A 23,023-nucleotide genomic window follows, 5' to 3' on the forward strand; every position below is an offset into this window, starting at 1 on the left:
AAAGAGCTAGCCGGCAAGATGCCAACATTAGCTGAAAACTCCCCTGAAAACCGTTCATTCATGATGGTTCGCTACGTGATTTTAATTCGAAACCGATTGATTTGAAAAGAAATTTATCTATTCCCATTCAACAACAAATATTTAAGAGAATGTAATTATTTTCTGTTGCAGAAGTGTATCCAGACATAAACACCATATGGAGCGTATTTGAAGGAATTTTTACAATATTGAGCGGGCTTCTCACTTATACTCCTGTATTTAAAGATTACTACTACGAATCACTCAAGGAGTTAATGGAAGACAATGTTATGTACTTGGAGTTCCGTGGAATTCTTCCTCCTGTGAGTATATTGATTTTCTTGTTCTATTTTCTGCGCATACTTGTTTTCTTCTGCACCTTTGGCGTAGGAGACCAGGGTTCGATACCCGGCGAGAGCTTATGTGGTTCGGATCTCACGTTAAGCTGTAGGTCCAAATCTCATGTAGTCTGACTGTTAAGAAACACTAGAAACAAATCAATAATCTATTTGTGAGCATATCATAAAGTAACCTGATGTAAAAATTATATATTATTTCCAGGGGGCAGGGAGAAATTGCCCTTCTCTGAATTTCTCTGTGAAACTCGTGTTTCGAGAGCATTCATGATGATTCGCTGCGTAATTTTAATTCAAAACCGATTGATTTGAAACCTTAAAAACTATTTATCTATTCCTGATCAACAAAAATCTTTAAGAGAAAGTAATTCTTTTCTGTTGCAGAAGTGTATCCAGACATAAACACCATATGGAGCGTATTTGAAGGAATTTTTACATTTACATTATTTTACATTATTTGAAGGAATTTAATCATTATTTTTGGCATGTTTGATGAAATTAAGATCTGGAAAATGTTTGTTACTTCATACGGCCATTTTCCTCACTCTGTATTGTCTTTGTAATTTGGACAATTTCTGTGTAGGCACGTGTTGTCATACATGTAAAAACATCATTTCCACGGAAAAGATTAAAAATACCCGTTCAGGATCCCGAAAGAATAGTGTTTACCGGTACTGGTGGATCTATTATATTCTAAAATGCCAGAATGCGGACACATTTCCATCCGGGTAACTAGTTATATAGATAATCATTATTTTCGGCACAATAATGACAATCTTTATTTTTTTACTTTGAGATTTGCTTCTAAATCCTTATGAAACATATATTGAAAAGAATGAGAAATAATTTAAGAAGAGCACTTAGGTACAAACATCATGTTGACTTTAATATTTTTTCAGTATGTTTAATCTTTTCAGTTCTTTTGAATACACATAATCAAACATATCTTTACATGTCAAATATCTGAAATTGAATTTACAATACTCTTGAGCTTAGAAAATGCGGACAAATCAGGGAATTTCGGAAAATATATGCGGATGGAAATTTTTACTCCCAAAATGCGGATACGTCCGCATAAATGCTAACATATGGTAACTCTAAGTAATTGATCTTGTTTTGAAAATGTTAAATGGTGTTCTTCCATTTTTCATTAAGCCCGCCCATGTCACAACTCCAGACCCCCCTTCCCCCCGACCGTCATGTACACCATACGATCTCCAGAATCATGTATAGTACAGAACCGTGATTCATCTGAGAATATCACAGTGGGTCATCTATTGGTCCCAGTTACGGTGTTCCTCACCATGTAACATGACACGGCGGTGAGTGGGCGATAATGAACAAACTTCACTGGCTTCCGGGCACACAGGGCAGCACGTCAATTGTTCTGAAATTATTGAGGAGATCAAGGACCTTATAAAACAGAGGATCTGCCCTTACAACAAAATCTTGAAGCCATACGTCATAGTTTCACCACCCCTACTGTGCCCACTCCGCCCAATAGGATCGCAATGTTTTCAGCCAACAATCATGGCGAAAACGAAAGTAGCCAATCAGACGATGGCGGACACGAGAATAGCCAATCAGACGTGCCGATGCTCTTTTTTTTTGGGGGGGAGGGGCGGCTTCGTTGATTTACTAGGATAAAAATACATATGGGCAGATCCTCTATTTTATAACATGCTTGGAGAAGATAATGACACCAGAAACAGTGGCAATCCGCGAGCGATTTGATCTGGAGTCAGTGGCAGATAGAATCAACTAGCCTACGCACCGATTCAGTCAAAATGTGTACACCTTCCACGAGCTCCATGCGTACACATATAAATGTTTCTCTTGTAACAGTGGGTTCTTGAAGTCGATAAATAATAGTCTTTGATACGCCTATCACGCATGCAACCTCTGTAACAATTTGACCTGTCTAAACCAGACCAACAGCTCAACCACAATAATATGGTAATAACTTAGTTTAAATCCTCCAGCCATCTTCCAATAAACTATTCATCTTGCACTGACAACAGTTTCAATCGTATTTGACTGTACCTCGTAGTACTACCTTGTCACTCACAAGTAAACCTTACGTTTGGGTGAATCGAGTTGCTGACTGAGACACATATGAGAAAGTAGTACTAAATGTGGTCAGTATTTCAGTGAAGTTATGGGTGCGAAGCTCCAGGGGTTTAGGAGATACAGCTACCAGAACATCACATGGAAGTACAGAATAGTCTTCATACAATTGGAGGTAAAAGCTCTGTAAGACCTCTTGTAACGACAAAAGGTGAATAACAAATATATGGGTACATATTAGGACTAGGGGGAAGTGATATAGTAAGGGTATACCTGACGGCGGCCATCTTGAAATCCGCCATTTTGAATTAAGGTTAAGTTTTTAAAATAGGAATAGGGTCATATGATACATGATTTAAGGCGCAAACTTAATCAGAAGAACAATGGTGACGTTAATTTTGATTTACGCGCAATTGGTAAAAAGTTACAGGGAAATTAAATATTGTTGCAGCATATGTATTAGTCCTTTACCCCATTTTGTAAATTTTGTGTTAATGATAATAATTAAATAAAAAGCAGGTGGATAAATATTAGGTCTATGATAAGAGTTGCCTTGATGGCGACCATATTATAATCCGCCATTTTGAATCAGACAAAAGTTTTAAACAAAACGCATAACAGTAACACCTTATTAATAGCAAATTTTACCATAAATCCAACGGTATAACCATTTTTGCTTTATCATTAACCAGCACAAAATTAAATGGGAATAGAGTAATGCAATAGATGACTTGGGCTAGAAGTTAATCAGAACTACAATGGTGGCGTAACAAATGCTGGTTAATGGTAAAACAAAAATGGTTATACCGTTGGATTTATGGTAAAATTTGCTATTAATAAGGTGTCACTGTTATGCGTTTTGTTTAAAACTTTTGTCTGATTCAAAATGGCGGATTTGAATATGGCCGCCATCAAGGCAACTCTTACCATAGACCTAATATTTATCCACCTGCTTTTTATTTAATTATTATCATTAACACAAAATTTACAAAGTGGAGTAAAGGACTAATACATATGCTGCAACAATATTTAATTTTCCCTGTAACTTTTTACCAATTGCGCGTAAATCAAAATTAATGTCACCATTGTTCTTTTGATTAAATTTGCGCCTTAAATCATGTATCACATGACCCTATCCCTATTTTAAAAACTTAACCTTAATTCAAAATGGCGGATTTCAAGATGGCCGCCATCATGTATACCCTTACTATATGACTTCCCCCTAGTCCTAATATGTACCCATATATTTGTTATTCACCTTTTGTAGTTACAAGAGGTCTTACAGGGCTTTTACCTCCAACTGTATGGAGACTATTCTGTACTTCCATGTGATGTGGTAGCTGTATCTCCTAAACCCCTGGACCTTCGCACTTACAACTTCACTGAAATACTGATTACATTTAGTACTACTTTCTCATATGTGTCTCATTCAGCAACTTGATTCACCCTAACGTAAGGTTTACCTTCAGTCTTCTCAAGATAACGACGCTCATAAAGAATTCTCGCTTATCTCCACTGATGGGCGCAAAGGCTCACTAGTGTCCTATAACAATACATAGACAGAGCCGTATGAACAATAGTCAGAACGAAAGATGATGTTGAAAAAATGTTAGAATAAATGTTTTTATATTCCTCTTACGTTAATTTAAATTAGTGATAGGCAAACTACGTCCGACAGGCTAGGCGCGAAACCCTTAAAAGTTCTATCTTGCCCATCAGGTAACTAATTTAACTCGACTACTGGGAATCAGTTCATCCTAGTTTAAATTATATAACAAGAAACGTTTGGAAATACATTTACAATTCCGTTAATCGCGTTCTTCTTCATAATCTTTCAATCATTATAAAGGTTTCGTAAAAGTATCATTTTTGTTTTTAATTAATTTTATTGACTTATTTAAATATTATTGTTTCTTCCGTCTGCCCCTCATAAAAAACTTTACCCATCACTGTTGTATTGAAATGAATGCAATCTTTCAGTTGAGCGTCCCACGAATATGTCTTTAAGACTAAGGGAGACAGATGACTAAGGGAAATGTGGGAGGAAACGGGAGTATCCCGAGAAAACCCACGGATACGATGTTCTCCACCACAAACATATTTGCCTGGGGACTCCATGCACCAGAGGTTAGCGCTTTACCACTGAGCCTCTGTGCCCCTCCATCACTTGTTTAAATCATGGTGTAGTTTGCAGATCGTTTCAGTGGAGCCATATGATGTGTTTGTATCATGATCATTCTTATATTGAATGAAAAACTTTACGTTTTCTCACTTTGCAGGTGTACGACCTTGATGGCACCATCCATACTCAATCTGAAGTCGTAGGTATTTACAAAGATGTAACTAAGAAATTCCTTCAGGATTATCCACGTCCAAACTTCTGGGGTGCGAGATTTATCTTTGCTCCTCCCCGAGGCGTCAACGAGTCTGTTGTTGGGCAATATGTGGACACTGTAATTAAACTCAAAAATGAATATGGCGACTTTCTGGCAGGATTTGATTTAGTGGGGCAAGAAGATAAAGGAGGAACTCTACTCAAGTTTGCTGAAAAATTGGGGAACATCCCAGCTGATATTAAGAGGTTCTTTCACGCAGGAGAGACAAGTAAGTTTTGAATTTGATCATGTTCGCCTATATACGGTAGAATGTAGGATATGGCTCAAGATCTCCGTAGCTGAAAGTTTGAATTTGATCATGTGCGCTTATGTAGGATGTAGGATGTGGCTGAAAATTTTCATAACTCAAGTTTTGAATTTGATCATGTGCGCCTGTATAGGATGTAGGATATGACTTAAGATCATCCTAGCTCAAAGTTTGAATTTGATCATGTGCGCCTGTATAGGATGTAGGATATGACTCAAGATCATCCTAGCTCAAAGTTTCAATTTGATCATGTGCGCCTATATAGGAGTAAGATGTGACTCAAGAACATCCTAGCTCAAAGTTTGAATTTGATCATGTGCGCCTATATAGGAGTAAGATGTGACTCAAGATCTCCCTAGCTCAAGTTTTGAATTTGATCATGTGCACCTTTATAGGATATAGGATATGATTCAAGATCTCTCTAGTTTAAGTTTTGAATTTGATCATGTGCGTTTATATAGGATGTAGGATATGACTCAAGATCTCTCTAGTTTAAGTTTTGAATTTGATCATGTGCGTTTATATAGGATGTAGGATATGACTCAAGATCTCTCTAGCTCAAGTTTTGAATTTCATTATGTGTGATTATGTGGATGTAGGATATTGCTCAAGATCTCTCTAGCTCAAGTTTTGAATTTCATTATGTGCGATTATACGGATGTAGGATATGATTCAAGATCTCCCTAGCTCAAGTTGCGAATTTGATCATGTGCGCCTTTATAGGATGTAGGATACGGCTCAAGATCTCTCTCTAGCTCAAGTTTTGAATTTGATCATGTGTGCCTATATAGGATATGGCTCAAATTTCCCTAGCCCATACTAAAGACCTCAGAATTGAAATATATTTAGTGCAATTAACTTTTTCACATTGCTAATTGTGAAATAAGTCTTGGTCGCCCAATTACTGATTTGATTGGTTAGTTTTTAAGGAGTTCGTTTACCAAAATCTTTATAACTTATATTTACTGTGTGTCTCTATGTCCGTCTGGGAGACACCTAGTCTCAAGAACTACTTGATGGATCAATCTTGTCCAGGATGTAGATGATGAAGAGTTAGGAATTGAGATTATTGATGCAGGTGATCCATCCATCAGAAGTGGTATAAATAAACTATTTCCGGTTTTAACGTTGCACACTATGCAACAGAAACAGCAAGAATACATTTCATCTCGATCCTTACTTCTCTACTAAAACCGGAACTAATAGAAAATCCACTTCAACTTCCGGTTTCAATATTGATCTACATAGAGCTGAAGCGATAAGAGATAGCAAGAAGATTTTTTTTCTGAGTCGATTTAGCGTTCTAAGAATAGGCACCATCTTATGTCTTAACCGTTTATTCAAACCTGAAGTGACAAAAATCAATCACTTTCGGTTTCAAAGGTTGATCACTATCTGAAATGAAAATGAAATGAAATGAAATCTTTCAATTTAACATCCCACGATTATGCCCTTTAGGCTAAGGGAGACGATGTTTAAGAGTCTTCATCCCGGCGAAATTAAAATACCGCTAATTTTACAGTAATTATGTGATATCTTCAAATAGATAAAAGATAATCGAAATGTGGAACAAGAGCGCCCTAGACAATATTATTTTACATGAGAAACCGTTATCACGACTCACTTATCTGCTTTCGATTTCGAGCCGTTTTGAAAATCGGGATTTATTTTCGCGTTTCTAAACAGCTGAAAACGGAAATCCACTAGGTGACTTGTGATAACGGTACCTCACGCAAAATAATATTGTCTAGGGCGCTCTTGTTCCATATTTCAATTATCTTTTATCTATTTGAAGATATCACATAATTACTGTAAAATTCACGGTATTTTAATTTCACCGAGATGAAGACTCTTAAGACAAGTGAATAATGATGGAAGAATTGGTAGAATCAGCATGTGAGAGGAAACGGGAGTACTGCGAGAAAACCCACGGACACGATGTTGTTCACCACAAAATTACTTGGCCAGGAATCGAACCAAGGACCCCACGCACCAGAGGTAAGCGCTCTGCTAGTGAGCCATCGTGCCTCCCGTTGATCACTGTAGAGTAAACAATTACGAGCCACCGAGAATAGCCTATATTCCATCTCCACTCTAATCTCTCTACTAAAACCGGAAGTGGTACAAATATTTGGTCTAGGAATTAATTCGTGCGGTTGGTACGCACACATTGAAGCTGTAGTACAAACACAAAATACATAAATACCTTAAGAAAAATATTGTCCATCGCTAGCCACCACTTTCGCCCATCTGTCAGGCAATGTACGGATTCCGTGGCGAAAGAAGTCCTCATCCTTGGAAGAGATCCAGTCAGAGACCCATGTTTCGATATCTTCTGAAGAAGTAAACCGCTGTCCAATCAAATCGTTGTTCATGCAATCGAACAAGTAGTAGTCCGAAGGAGCAACGTCTGGTGAATACGGCGGGTGGGGTAAAACTTCCCATCCGACATTTTCTAAATAGGTTTTGACCGGTTTTGCGACATGTGGGCGAGCGTTATCATGTTGAACAATAAGTTTATCATGTCTGTTCTCCCATTCTGGTCGTGTTCTGGCCAGAGCTTGCTTCAAACGCATTAATTGTCGTCGGTAACGTTCTCCATTCATAGTTTCACCCGGTTGCAGCAGCTCATAGTACACCACACCTTTCATATCCCACCATATGCACAGCATAACCTTTGCACAGTGAATATCTCGTTTTGGTTGTGATTGACCTGGTTCACCTGGTTTCACCCAGGCCTTTTTTCGTTGAGGGTTCTCGTAATGGATCCACTTCTCATCACCCGTAATAATTCGATGCAGAAACCCCTTTCTGCTCTGTCGTTGAAGCAGCAATTCGCAAATGGTTTTTCGTCTTTCAACGTCTCTGTCTTTCAATTCATGTGGAACCCAATGTGACATCTTTTGAATCATTCCCATGGCTTTCAAGCGTTTGGAGACTGTTGTTTGATCAACGCCTAATGCTGCTGCAAGTTGTTCCTGCGTTTGACACGAATCCTGCTCGAGCAATGCTGTCAATTCTTCGTCTTGAAATTTTTTTGGCTGTCCAGCTCGCTCTTGGTCTGCCAAGCCGAAATCACCACTTCTAAACTGTGCAAACCACTTCTGACACGTTCGCTCAGCTAGAGCATGGTCACCATACACTTCCACCAAAATACGATGACTTTCAGTCGCACTTTTCTGCATGTTAAAGTAATGCAGCAGGACACCCCGCAAAAACACTTTATCAGGCACAAATTGCGCCATGTTCACTTAACTACAAACTGGTGTTGTTGACGCTTTAATCCACTGCCCTATACTACGAACGATACGGGATGACAGGGGTTTGAAACACATGTGTGGATACACGGAACTGTGGGACGCTCCGTTCGTTGCGCCATCTCTTGTCCACCCGCACGAATTAATTCCTAGACCAAATATATTACCAACTCCGATTTTAATATTAATTGACAAAACATCACGCCATGAGTAAACCTTAAATATAATAGAAATCAGTTTCCATTACAGCACTAAAGTTTTTGAATGGGGAAACGAGGCTGAGGAAATACATTGTTCAGAGGAGATTTGAGGCGGCATGCAATTTAAATTCGAACTGCACTCTCAAATGAACTAGATACATAATATTTTTTTGCGTGCGGAGTGTTCGGGAGGTGCAGAGAATCGTTGAAGGGTAGACGGTAGCAGGGAAGCTTCCATTGTTGAGTTATTTAAAAAAACTCAAACTTCAATTTTTGCGTTGAGTAGCCTATATTGTGAGAAACCAAATCCTTACACGAAACTGTGACGCTACTAGTTTTTTTATGTTCTTTGCCAGCATCAAGGATATGACCTAATGTATTACCACCGGAAATCAAACCCAGAACTTCATCTATCGAAGATGGAAGAAAGTCTTTTAAGTTAGAAAGAAGGGCTTTATGATACTTATTAATTTTTAGATTTGAGAAACATATCTTGCCTCTTCTGAACTTAAAAAATTAACAATTTTAGTGCGTTTTTAGATTTAAGAAGCATATTTTGCCTCTTCTGAACTTAAGGGATTAACAATTTTAGTGTATTTTTAGACTTAAGAAACATAACAACACACTGAGCAAGGCTATGTAATAATATGTAACAAAACACACAATCACGTGACAGTTTCGACACAATAACTGTGTCTTCATCAGACTTCCACACCCAGATTTCCAGGATTGCTAAAATAAAGGAAGGGTTTAATATAGGATCTTGTTTGAGTCCAGTACTATCAGATATAATAATGAATCGATGGGAGAAGGAGACGATAGAAAGAGGAGGAGAAAGACTGCTTCTTTTCTTTTTGCCGTTATGTAGATGACTGTTTAGGGATATGGAAAGGAACGAAAAGGCAGCTGGAGAAATTTATAAGAGACGGGGAAGATGAAAAGAAAGGAATTAGACTAGAGAATGAGATAGAAGTAGACAAGGAGATAAACTATTTAGATATGTAAATAAAGAAATCAGAAGGAGGAGAGTTTATTACATCGTGGTACCACAAAGAGTGTGCAGCGGGAGTGTATTGCCACAAACGAAGTGATGTGGATGAGGGTACAAAGAAGAATTTCATAAAAAGCATGGAGGAAAGAATAGGAGACCTAAACACAAATGAAGAACAGAGGAAAAGAGATTTAAGGAAGTTCTGGACACAACTAAGGAGAAATGGATACAACGAAGAGGATAGGGGGGACAAGAAACAGCAAGAGAGAAAGGAAGAAGACAAGAACAAAAAAATGGTTTGGAATAGAAAGCCTAGTCAAGAAACGGAGAAGATAAAGAAAATGCTTCGGAGAGCAGGAATAAGGACGTACAGGAAAGGAGGAAGCAGAATAATTGAACTGGTCAAGAAAACCAAGAGAAAAGCAAAGCAGACAAAGACGAAAAGGGGGTAATATATAGAGTAGGATGCGCGGAGTGTAACAAAATTTACATAGGAGAAACAAAAAAGAAAATGCAAGAAAGGATTAAACAGCACCAGGATGATGTAAGATTGAAAAGGGACAACAATACGATATACAAGCATCAGAAAGAGATAAAAACCACAGGATTGGGTGGGAAGGAGCAGAGGTCATAGAAGTAGAGACCAGAACTTTTGTGAGTAAATGGAAGGAAGCTAGGGACATTATGAAGGCAGGAGATAAGGTGATGAATTGGAATGCAGGATTCTCGATAAATAAAGAATAGGAGAAGATTCTGCTTAAAGAAGAAGAAATGAAAAGGAAGAAGAAAGAAAGGGAACAAACTTATAAGAAAAATAAGAATAATTAAAGGCAGAATGTATCCAGGGAAAAAAGTAGACTTTTAATTGGACACGTGTGCAGCTAAAAAGTGAAAGTGAAAACCACACAAGTGTTACTTTTTAATGAAGGCGTGGAGTCTAATTAAAAGTTGATCTCCGGAGAGTATATAAAAGGCAACCAACTCCCAAATAATCAGAAGAAGAGGAGTGGAAGCCTGATGAAGACACAGTTATTGTGTCGAAACTGTTACGTAATTGTATGTTTTGTTGCATATCATCACATAGCCTTGCTCAGTGTGTTGTTGTGTTTTAGTACAAAATGGAAACAAGGCCTGATAGAATAGTTAAGAAACATATATTGTCTCTTGTCAACTTAAGAGATTAACAATTTTAGTGCGTTTTTAGACTTAAGAAACATATTTTGCCTTTTCTGAACTTAAGAGTAACAATTTTAGTGTATTTTTAGACTTAAGAATCATATTTTGCTATTCTGAACTTAAGAGATTAACAATTTTAGTGTGTTTTTAGACTTAAGAATCATATTTTGCCTCGTCTGAACTTAAGAGATTAACAATTTTAGTGTGTTTTTAGACTTAAGAAACATATTTTGCTTCTTCTGAACTTAAGAGATTAACAATTTTAGTGTGTGTGTGTTTGTTTTTTTTTTTTTTTTTTTTTTAGCATCATTTGTTACACATCGCACATCGAAGGAAAAATATTTGAGGACATTATATAAGGAAACTACTAGCATGAGGAAATTAATTCGATATGCTGTATATTTGTTCATTATTATTCGAAGAGTTAATTTATAAGCAATCCTCCAAATTTCCTACGAAGTGTAATATTCTCGAATTAACAGGTACAATACTTGCATAACCGAAAACAATATGTTTCATATAAAGGATTTGTTGCTGAAAAATTTAATACTCTATCAGGAGTCCCTCAAGGATCTAATCTAGGTCCTCTGTTGTTTCTTCTTGTTATTAATGATATTCCTCTATATATTAAAACTTCTCAAATTCTTCTTTTTGCCGACGATCTCAAATTATACTCCAAAGTAAGTTCAATTGATGACTGCGTGAAACTTCAACAAGATCTAGAGAGTATTCAAATGTGGTGTGATAAGAATAAATTAGTCCTGAATGTGTCCAAATGTAAATCTGTATCTTTCACGAGGAAAGAAAATCAAATTAACTTTACGTATACAATAAGTGGTACTTCCTTGTCTACCCCAAATACTATCAAAGATCTAGGAGTTATATTTGATACCAAATTAACTTTTACTCAACACATTGACGGGATAACGAGTAGTGCATATAGAATCCTAGGATAGGACAGGATTTCTGCAAAAAATCAACATTTATAAGGTTATACTGTATGTTTCATATGTGAGGTCAAAATTAGAATACTGTTGTACTGTTTGTACACCAAATGTCACTAAATACACTGATGCAATAGAAAATATACAATTTAAATTCTTAAAAATGCTTGCATACAAAAAAAAAAAAAAAAAAAAAAAACGGTTTCTATCCAAAGTATGACCCCTATGAAGACTTGGTAAGGAATTTTAATTTTCAAACATTAGAAAAAAGGAGACGTGTTTTTAATTTGTTGTTCTTACATAAATTATTAAATGGTAAAATTGATTGTCCAGAATTAGTTTCAGAAGTATTATTACGTAAGCAAAAACAAAAATATTACATAAGTCTCCTCTGTGGAGAATGTGTGCTTCGTACAATGAAATGATTAGATTTCATGTAATAGATATGTTTAGTATGTCAGAGAACAAGTTCAAAAGAATTATCATGCAATAACTTATGTATAATTAGATAGCGTATATTTGTGTATGTATATAATGTATGTATAATAGTGTATGTTAAATAATTCTGTATACGACACTATAACTGGGCATTAAGCCTGTTGTCCTTATGAAATAAATAAATAAATAAACAATTGAGAAAAATCAAGTAAGCTTTGGAGGATTTGTAGATACTTTTAACCTTTTTGTCTTAGACTTTATCACCTTGTGTATCATATGGGGCATTCAGTGCACAAGGAATTCAAATCCAATTCTGGCCATACTTCATATTTAATCTGAAGCTCTATTTAATCTGAAGCTCCTTTCAATGCTTAAAAATTCATGTCCAGATATTGTAAATAACTCTTATATTCTAAAAGTCAATGTTCAGTTTTCCATGTACGAAGGTCAGTCAAAAAGTTAGTTGCGCTGTTGAGAAAACAAAACAGAAGCGAACTTTTAAGGAACTTTTATTTGTACACAAAAGTTCCATATAAAATCTACTTTTCGACATAATCAATCACTTTCTTTTTTAAATGGTTGTCAAGGCATGGTACAAGGTTTTCTATGCCTTCTGCGAAGAATTCTCGTCCAATATCCGATAACCATTGTTGAGTTATAGCTTTCACCTCGCCATCTGAGTGATATAGTCGCTCTGAAAGTTCTTCTTTTACGGAGCCGAAAACATGGAAATCACAAGGTGCTAGTTCAGTTCATTCACGCGAGCAACGATCTCAGCATTGGCCGAAATTGATGGTTTTCCGTCGCGGTAAGCGTCAACATCTGTACACTTGTTGTCAAACATGTTGCAACAGTTCGCTATAGCTTGACGCGATATTGCATTTTCACCATACATTTCGTGCACTTGCCATGTCGTGCCGTTACACCTTTTCTTCTGCACAAAAAACGAATCACTGCACACACTTCCAATTTTGACGCCACCTGCAGCTGCCGAGACGTATTTACAACTGATTGGAAAGCCAACTTCAACTGCCGCATCAAAGCCACTATATCACGTGCTGCAGATAAACGTCTACAGTATTGCCATCAAGTTTCAACAAAATATCCTTGTAGCAACCGTTTTTATGAAACAATACAAGTAACTATTTGATTGGCCTACGCAGTTAAACGGACCATACAAACTTTAAGCTATGTCTCTTTATTTCATAACTTTGGTAATTGGATTCCAATCTCTTGTGCTCTGGACACCTCATATTTGGAAAAATAAATGTACTTGTAGATTCTACATCATAATCATCATAAGCAGAAGGAGTGGAAGTCTGATAAAGAAACAGTTATTGTGTTGAAACTGTTACGTGATAGTGTTTCTTTACATATTATCACATAGCATTGCTCAGTGTGTTATTGTATATTAGTACAAAATGGAAACAAGGCCTGATAGAATAATTATAATTCTTGTATCGTATTTACCTTAACCTAATGATAATTCTTTATATTATTCTAGATTGGCAAGGCTTAACAGATGAAAATCTGATTGACGCTCTTCTGTTAAATACTACAAGAATTGGGCATGGCTATGCAGTGACGAAGCATCCCTTGGTTTTAGAGACTGCTAAGCAGAGAAATATCTCAATAGAATTGAATCCTATATCAAATCAGGTGCTTGTTATAATTTATTTTCAGTAGACTCTACTCTTCTTTTAAATGTGTCTGAATCATAACTTTCACACTGAGAAAATGTCAAAACGTGCATTGAAAGGGTCACAACCACCAAACAAATGGACAAATTTCCCAAATACATGAATTGGCAGATCATACCACCCATACGGGGAAAATGTCAAAAGACCACATAGATGGTCAAATCTTCCACATAAATGGAAAAAACAAAACTTGGAAAACTGTCAACCCCCCTCCCCTCACGCACACACACATAGAAACTTAATAATTTCCACATAAATGGTCAAAATATCTATAAAAATGGACAAACACACCAAAAAAATTCATCGAACAGCTACATGCAGATAGAGTTGAAAACGAAATGAAATGAAATATTTCAGTTTAACAGTTGAAAATGAAATGAAATGAAACGAAATATTTCACTTTAACAGTTGAAAATGAAATGAAATAAAATATTTCAGTTTAATAGTTGAAAATGAAATGAAATGAAATATTTCAGTTTAACAGTTGAAAATGAAATGAAATAAAATATTTCAGTTTAACAGTTGAAAATGAAATGAAATGAAACGAAATATTTCACTTTAACAGTTGAAAATGAAATGAAATAAAATATTTCAGTTTAACAGTTGAAAATGAAATGAAATAAAATATTTCAGTTTAACAGTTGAAAATGAAATGAAATGAAATATTTCAGTTTAACATCTAACGATTATGACCTTTTGGCTAAAGGAGACGATGATTAAAGGAAGTGAATGGTGATGGAAGAATTGGTGGAATGAGAAAGTGGGAGGAAACAGAAGTATCCGGAGAAACCCACGGAGACGATGTTGTCCGCCAGCCACAGCAGATAGAGTTGAGAGACACGAATAATGCTTCGAATTCAACCTTAATCAATAACTCGCATCTTCTATAATCTTGGACTCTTGGTGTAGAAAGGATGCATTATGCTCCAACTTTGTACATAATTAGGGATGCTCAGGTGTTTGAGCACCCTTAGAATTTTTGTCGGAGTGCTCAGCACCCATACGAAACAGAAGAAATGACAAATGAAAAGAAAAAGAGGGAAATGTTCATTTTTCCTTTTCCCCCATATTTCTTCAATGATAGAGGGCTCGACTTTTCCATAGAGCTGAAAGAGAGGATGTAAGATGAAGTTTAGCACTAAAGGCAAGCATTTCATTTCAATTCGTTGCGTTCTATACATTATCACTATACAAAACTATGCGCTTGCATTTTATTCTATTTAAATAACTCCATTTGTTTTCTGTCCTTTCAAGATCTGTAACTCAGCATTCAGTGTTCAAAATGGAGTGGTGAGTTTTAAGATACGGGGAAACACTGTAGAAGCTCCCTGGTTATGTCGTGATACTCTCATTCAAGAATATTTTTCACTGTATTAAAAAAAAAAAAAAAAAAAAAAAAAAACTAGAACTGATTTTTAGGGGAGTAAATTATCGAAATTTTCCGGAGAAACATCCAGACTCCCACTTAGTGTTGTAAAATTTCCGGAAATTTTGAATCTGTAGGTAAAAACCCATTCTTTTGGTTTCTTTCCCGAAAAATTGGAAATATTGGAAAAAATAAAAATCTTTGTATTAGGTTAATTTTACTAGTAATGGAACTTTTTTTTTTTTGTCGAACGCGCGAAAAATGTAAGTTCAGAAGTAAAAACAAAAAAAAAAAAAAATCGAAAATAAAATTGTTGCAATTATTCTTGAAAATTAATACCGGTAGTCTACACTCAGTTCCATTATGTGCTTTTTAGTCGTTTATTCGTGGATTTGCATTAATTACAGAACTTTTACAGTTACATACAAGCCTATCATCATGAAGCGTTTCTATTGCAACAAGTAGGTATATTGAGTGAAACTGAGTTCCTAATATGCTCTTTGATCTGATGAAGTTTTGTTAATTTTAACTAAATTACTTCTTAAAACAAAGAGCAGTAGGCAAATTTCACTAATACCCATGCACTAAAACATATAATTACTATTACTTAATTCTAATATAGACTTTTTATAAACTTTATGTACAAAATCCTGTATGTAAACAAATACCTGTTTTCTAGTGCGACAAAATATCTACTTGTATCAAAATGAAAATGATTATGTTTGTAAATTAATAACTCTCAAATTACCCGACCGACCTCGAAATAATTTTCAACATAGATGAGATTCGGGATGGTTTGTATCATTTCACTTTCAAGCTGCAACTTGAGGCTAGGGGAGAAGGAAATATATCGAAAATGACCGATATAAGTGTCGAATGCATAATTTTCGGGGTCGCTGAGATGAACAGTGACACTTCTGATACCGTTTAAATCCAAATTCAGCCCCGCAACTTGGGGGAGGAGGAAGGCGGATATATATATATATATATATACAGGGGCGGATCCAAGAGGGAAGTATAGGGGCTATAGCCCCCCTTAACGCTCAGGTATACACTGGATAAAATGGGCTTCAATCCTGTTTTACACTGGATAAAGCGGCAAACTACGGCTTAGCCCCTTCCTTGATCATATCCTGGATCCGCAACTATATATATATATATATATATATATATATTCGGGGTCGCAGAGATGAACAGCCAATGCCGTTTAAATGCAAATTCAGCCCGATTAGTGCTCCTAGGTGGTGACAGGTAAAGATAATTGAAAATGGCCGATAGCAGTGTCGAATTTATAGTTTTGGGAGTCCATAAGTCGATTGGTGACAGTTTTGGTGTCCTTTATGTACAAAATTAAAGGTATTCTCCCCGTACGAAGAACGGATATTCTGCTAGTCTGTAATAACGAACGGAAGTTTCATATATTCAACCCTTTTATATATTTCTTGCTGCTCAAATTTACTTACTTGTGCGGTGTATAATTGTATGTGTAAACTAAAAAGTAAAATTAAAACCTTTTGCTTTAAGAATTTTTCCTGTTAGCGAAGTACATTGTATATATCCTGCAGACAGGTTACAAGTAAGATTAGATTCTTTCCATTTCAAGTGTGTACTCGAAGAAAGAAAAAAAAAGTGAAGCATTATTCGGTCTCAGTCCCGCTGACCTACGGAGGAAACCTTCCCTTTGCTTTGGGGAAAGAATCTTGTGCGTTTCCAACTATTGAAGGATCTCGGCCACAGCAGCTTTTTCCTTCTCTTTTGAGGGAGGTATGGGAAAACACATCTACAGCAGCGCCAGCAAGGGTACATTGAAATAAAGAGACTCTAGCATCAGGCGAAGAAATAGCGTTCAAAATTGTTTCCCGGTTTTTGCCAATACTTCCGAAATTATTTTTTCTTACGGGCTCAAAATTTCCGGAAATTTTACATAACACAAGGAAGATATCTCCATAAAATTTGATTTAATATATTAACTAAAATTATTCTAGCCCGGTAATTTTAATACTTCCCTGCCATCAAGGGGGAACTTAATAAGATTGTTCAAGATAATTTTAATGCGTCTATATTAATTAAGATAACTAGGATTATATTTTAGTTTCTTTTGTAGCACAACTCCATTTTATCACAATGGTAACTTTAAAGTGTTAAGATGAGCGGTACAGATGCCACAAAATTTCCATATCCTAATATAAGAAACATAAGTACTCAATTATCTTAACTCTAAATTATTTCATTTTAAAAGCTACTATAGTAAAATATTCAAAAATTTCAATTTTTCCCAAACTTTCTGTTTTTTTTTTTTTTTTTTTTTTTTTTACAAGCTCAGGGAAAAACCGTAACAAAAACTTTTTAAACCCAAAACTTGTAATGGAACATTACAATTTAATGTAATGATATTTTTGATGGGAGGGTCCCAGAAATTTTTGCACCGACTGTACTTCCTATTTAGCAAAAATTTCTTTCGATCCATATAAATTATTTATTTGTTCGTTATTTTATTCCAAATTAACATGGAAGACGGTAAAAAAAATTTGTTTAGGAATCGTATTTTGGGGATTCATATCTTTATTTATCTATTAACTAATTATAAATCTTATATATGCATATTTTAAATGGACGATTACAAATCTCACGGTGTCAGTGCTATTCGGAAATATAGTCCCACCATTGGATGGAAGTTTAGAATAATTAACCAATCTAAATTTTGGCACAATATTTTGGACTCTCTTCACCCCTCTTTTGGTACCAATGTTCATCTAAAGATCCGGTTCAATCCAGATTTTACCATTTTTTATTCGTTTTAAATACTCCACCGCAAAAAAAAAAAAAAAAAGCTTTACTTTGGTGCAGTTACCCGCGCTACATATTAAGGCGCGATCATCTTCACTCTACATCGTCGATCGAAAAAGAAAGCAGTGTGTTTGATCAGCTAGCGAATATGAAGGAATTTTAACAGTAAAACCGAGTCAGACAGGTAAATTGTATATCCAGGTCAAAACTACTCTACCAGGAAGCACAGGAGCTAAAATTTAGACAATTTTAATAGTTAAAACAGACTAAAATCTCAGTGAAAAGAAGCCGGATACATAGGACGCCATGCCGGATGTAAATATTTAGTGTGGACAGGTTCGACATTACGTGCATTTGATTTGGTGTGCTAAACTCTTCATTTGCTTCGATTTAGAAATTTCAGAACAGTGATTATCCTTTTCACCCCTCCCGATATTATATACAGTTAAGACCTGTCCATGTAGTAACTTATTAATATAGATAGTAAGTGATTTTTCTTACTAATCCACATGGCGGTATTCTGAGTTTTGGAATCTTGTAACATGAGAATGATCGGTTAGGTTAACTTCAAGGGCTCCTGTTTTCATCCCGAATTGGGATAGCTTCCAGTAGGGATGGGTTAAATATTTAATTATCTAGATTTCCTTCCCTTTTAGGGAGGGGAACCTCAAAATTAATAGCTTTAGTATGTTCCCCTTGAACACGTTTTGACCAGTATCTGATAAAATATCATGAGTTAATCAGGACTAATTGGTTCAGTTTTCACTGTCCATTTCCTTCCCCTAAATCAGCTAGAGCCGATTTGAACAAAAAAATGGTAAATTCTGATGAGTTCTATGTGTGTTAAATGGATAATAAGATTAATGGTAGTGATGATTGGTGTGTATTTGCATGATGTGTCTTGTAGTTTAAGTAGTATGTGTATATTTGTAATGTAGTAAACATTTTCTTGTAGTAGTAATTGTGGTAGTTAAGTGATGAAAGAGTGCGTGAGATAATTAAATATGGACAGTGTAGTATTTACTATGCGATATTTTTTTTTATTCCGTCATTAAATGAACTTATAAACAATATTTGAAAGTGAACGTAATATAGTACAATAATCCTAAGTACAAGGTCACATTTGGTGGTTTACAGTTCGAACAAATAGTTACTAGCGCCCTTGTGTCGAAATTCCGTACTATCAGTCGTGCATATTTTACCATCAAACCCAGTTAGTGATTTAGGTTTTACAAAATTGACCTTTATTTTCGATTTAAAACCGAGTAAACACAATTTCCGGCCCATATGAACAGATAGTTGGATAATGTGATTTGACACTTTAATATTCTGAAAACTACAACATTCTGTGTAATCCAATAATGAAAATATTTAAGTAAATAAACTATGCATAGATTCTTAACCGAAGTCAGCCAATGTGATGCTATTTCCGTTCTGAAATTACGATATTGAATTCCAATTCTTTTCTTGTAGTTGCAGAACAATTTTCATTGTTGCTGTCAGAATGCTATCACATTCAGCAATATTATCGCACATATTTTATTTTTTGTGAATATTTCTATATAGAGATTTGTTTCAAAACAGCTGCGAAGTAAGATATAGGATGGTTTGTGTGGCAAAGAAGTCTTGGGTTCGAGTAATGTTTCTTGCGTGTTGATCGGGACGCGATTTATAGATTTTTAGAATATATGATGAAATGAATGAATAGTTCGGGCATAGATAGAAGAAACAGGGTGTTTTTTTTTTTTTTTTAAATATAGCGTCGTAGTAAATGGAAAAGATGATGATATGAATATATGAATATTTATTTGAATATGAATATGAATATTGTAGTAAAAGTGAATAGATGATAGGACACCCGTATAGTGTATACATGGGCCCGGTATATTTTAGCCATATGTTGATATATATAGATAGATGAAACGTAAATGTGTGGTGAGAATCGTTTCGAGTTCTGACCTCCACGCCGAGACATCACTCGACAAGGTAGGCGAGTTATATATCAGCATGTATTATTACTTCGCAGTTGAGTATACCATAACAGTAGTATTTATTTATTTCAATCTCGTCTGACAGCAGGGTAGGGATAGCATCATGTAATGGCTAACTAAATGTAATTGTTCATCGATTATGATACCAAATAGTTGGCGTTTTGGGCTGTTGTGAATTGTGTTTACAGTCGGTTATGAAAGAGAAGACCCTATGACTCTGAGATTTTTTTTTCCACGTTACCTACTCGGGCTAGCTTACAATGTTCATGGAGGCGACAGCTCTGACAGGGTTACAGAATCGAAACAGTTAGTTATTGAAATTTATTATACCGTACCCGGGCATCGACCCCTCCCCCCTTGAATATTTTCGTTTTCTTTTCTTAGTTTCCAAACTAGATAGTGATGGAAATTAATCGATGCCTCAGAATTTAGCGCATTCTGCGAAGGGGAGCTATCGGTGAAGTTTGGCAATAGAAATCACCGATCCAAAATCCAGTTTATTTAATTTTTTTTTATTTTGGCAAATCGCTAATTAGGGATATCTTAGCTATTACTCTAGTTTCATTACTATTCTGGAATCTTTTAGTTTCCGAGAGGTCGAATGATTTTTTTTCCTTTTTTGAAATTCTAAATTAACGCCTACTCTAACCTTCCGGAGGATTCCGGGATCTGCAAGGGTGTTGACCGGATACGATGAGTGGTGGGATTTCCCTAAAGCCTTTGTCTTTCCGAAAATCCCATCGGGGACACAGACTTGTCTCATCTTCGCAGACATCTTTTTCGGCTATTTATTTGGTAAGCCGAACCCCTTTTGGCATAAAAGAGAATATTTGGTTATATTATGTTGTATACGTAAATTCGACCACTTATCTTTCGTAGTTGTAGTGTTCTGTCTCCTCTCTCTTTACCTATACTTCTTCTACTTCTCCTCTAGAGTTTTTTTTAATTTTCAACCTCCCCCCCGATTTTGAAAGTATAATATATCAATGAATTAATGTATAATATATATATATATTTTTTAACCGAAATGACCGGCTGAGACATCTCAAGACACGATTCGTTTGATGAAATAGTTAGGGACTGGGTTTACATTATATTTGACCCATCGACGGGGTGAGTAACGATTCGGTACACCGTAATTTCCACTTTCATTCCTTCACCATTGTCCGTCTGGGATTATATTTTTTTTTTCATCCAGTGGTCACTTTCCATTTAGTTTATTTGATTTCCGTGAATGTTGTTGTAATATTGGGCCCAAAGTTAAGATAAAAATTGTTTGGTTTCTATATGTTCATGTATCTAAGAATGTTCTGTGTTACGTGCCTGCCTTACAAGTTTTTTTTTTCTTTGATCTACTCTCCAATTGAATATGTGAAAATTTAAAATTAATAGACGCGCGGTATAAATGAAAATAATATTTTATGATGATATGTCGGAAGTCTTGTTTCTTGGTGTAATGTTGCAACCTTCTTGGACAAATTAGTGTTGGAGTTATGTAATTAAATGTGTGCGCGTGTATTGAAAATATATATATATATAGAGAGAGAGACGTCGAAATGTAAATATATATGAAATATAGAATATTAAAGTGAAATGTAAAATGTTAAATTTAGAATATGGATATAGGTAAGAGCACCGCATCTGCCCCATACGTTTATTGGTTGCCATGGGTTTTAAGTAATGTTTTCCGACGAATGGAATGATGTAGTCTAATTTTCTTTTTAAGGAATACCGCCGCGAACTTAAATATTTTTTTTGTTCTGCATAAATGTAATTAGTAATCAATAATGTAAACAATTTCAATGGCATGCATTTCAAAATAACGGCAGGTCTAAACGTAATCCAATCTCTCAACAAATATTATCCTTTAGTGATCAACCAGAAATTTCTTTTTTGGAAAGTGTACCTAGAATCCCCCCTGTTTTCCAATGTGTATCCTATGACTTAACCAGTGTTTACCACGATATAAATCATCATAATCCTCCCAACCATTGAAGATCTTCTCAAATATAAATACTATGAATAAAAGTTATAAGTAATTCACAAATAAAGTGTTATGATGCGTCCAAGTGATGAATGACTAACTAGTGACCTGGAGTTACTAAATAATGAATCCAAAAATGGACTGAACCGAGAGGAGAATTCTCCTCTGACCAAATATCGTCGTTGAAATCCCTAGATGGGTAGAACTTTCAATATGCAAATACAGCTACAAACTGGTAGTTCGTATATACTGGACAAATGGTTATTATAAAGCAAAATATATGTGTATAAACATAAACTGAATTTAAATCGAGCGAAATGTGTTGGACACTACCTTTAGTGAATTAATAGTGATCTCGAATGCCCGAGTTTGATATACGCTACAGGACGTACAAAGAATACTTTTTTTTTTAATGTCTCGACGTGAGGTAGAGAGTCATAAGTTCTAGTACACCTAAAAGTTTTTTTCTTTCCTCGTTGTCCATTTTTTTTTTTAAGTGAAATAAGTGTCTTCTTTGCGTATGTCGCAAATCATAATTTGCTTTAGCATGCCTAAGATATAATATACGTAATTATTTTTTTATTTGTCAAGATGATTGAATATATAAAAATTTACTAAAATATAACTCTATGTATTCTATTAATATATAACCAAGAACTTGTGCTTTTAAGATTTTCTTTGTAATTATTTTTCCTTTTCACTATGAATGTAATAAACTATTTGTACCCTTGTAGCTAGTTGGTTTCCTTTAAACATACATACACTGTCCTGAATGAGTGAGCGAGTGAATGCATGATAGGTTTAATTTAAGTAATTTTAGTAATATCATTTGTCATATTAACATCTATAATATATGTGTCATGTTTTAATATATGTGTTAAGGTAAATAACCTAGGTCATGAAAGACCGCTACTAACAAATTTAAAGTCGGCTCTAGGAGTGAGACAAAAATAACAGGATGAGCCTAAATACGACATCTTTCTTCCAGGAAGTTGAAACTCTTATTGAGATGATATATAAATTTTATATTGAGTTTATAAGTTTATATTTTTTTTTCTTGACTAATTCATGTGTGGTCGATCTCAGATCATGGAGTTCCGATGTT

The 23,023-nt window shown here is 35.3% G+C and overlaps 1 protein-coding gene across 1 annotated transcript in view; it reads left to right on the forward strand.

Moving 5' to 3' along the window:
- The window catches only part of LOC145681124 (adenosine deaminase-like), a 147,979-nt gene that overhangs the window by 113,742 nt on the left and 11,214 nt on the right, over window positions 1-23,023 (forward strand). The window contains exons 3-5 of the mRNA XM_081752550.1: window positions 172-341; window positions 4,721-5,045; window positions 13,595-13,749. Of these exons, the coding sequence (XP_081608676.1) occupies window positions 172-341; window positions 4,721-5,045; window positions 13,595-13,749 (650 nt within the window). The remainder of the gene's footprint in view (window positions 1-171; window positions 342-4,720; window positions 5,046-13,594; window positions 13,750-23,023) is intronic.

The sequence above is a fragment of the Thermobia domestica genome, chromosome 3 (genome assembly GCF_964235325.1).
Source record: "Thermobia domestica chromosome 3, izTheDome1.hap1.1, whole genome shotgun sequence".
Taxonomy (NCBI): domain Eukaryota; kingdom Metazoa; phylum Arthropoda; class Insecta; order Zygentoma; family Lepismatidae; genus Thermobia; species Thermobia domestica.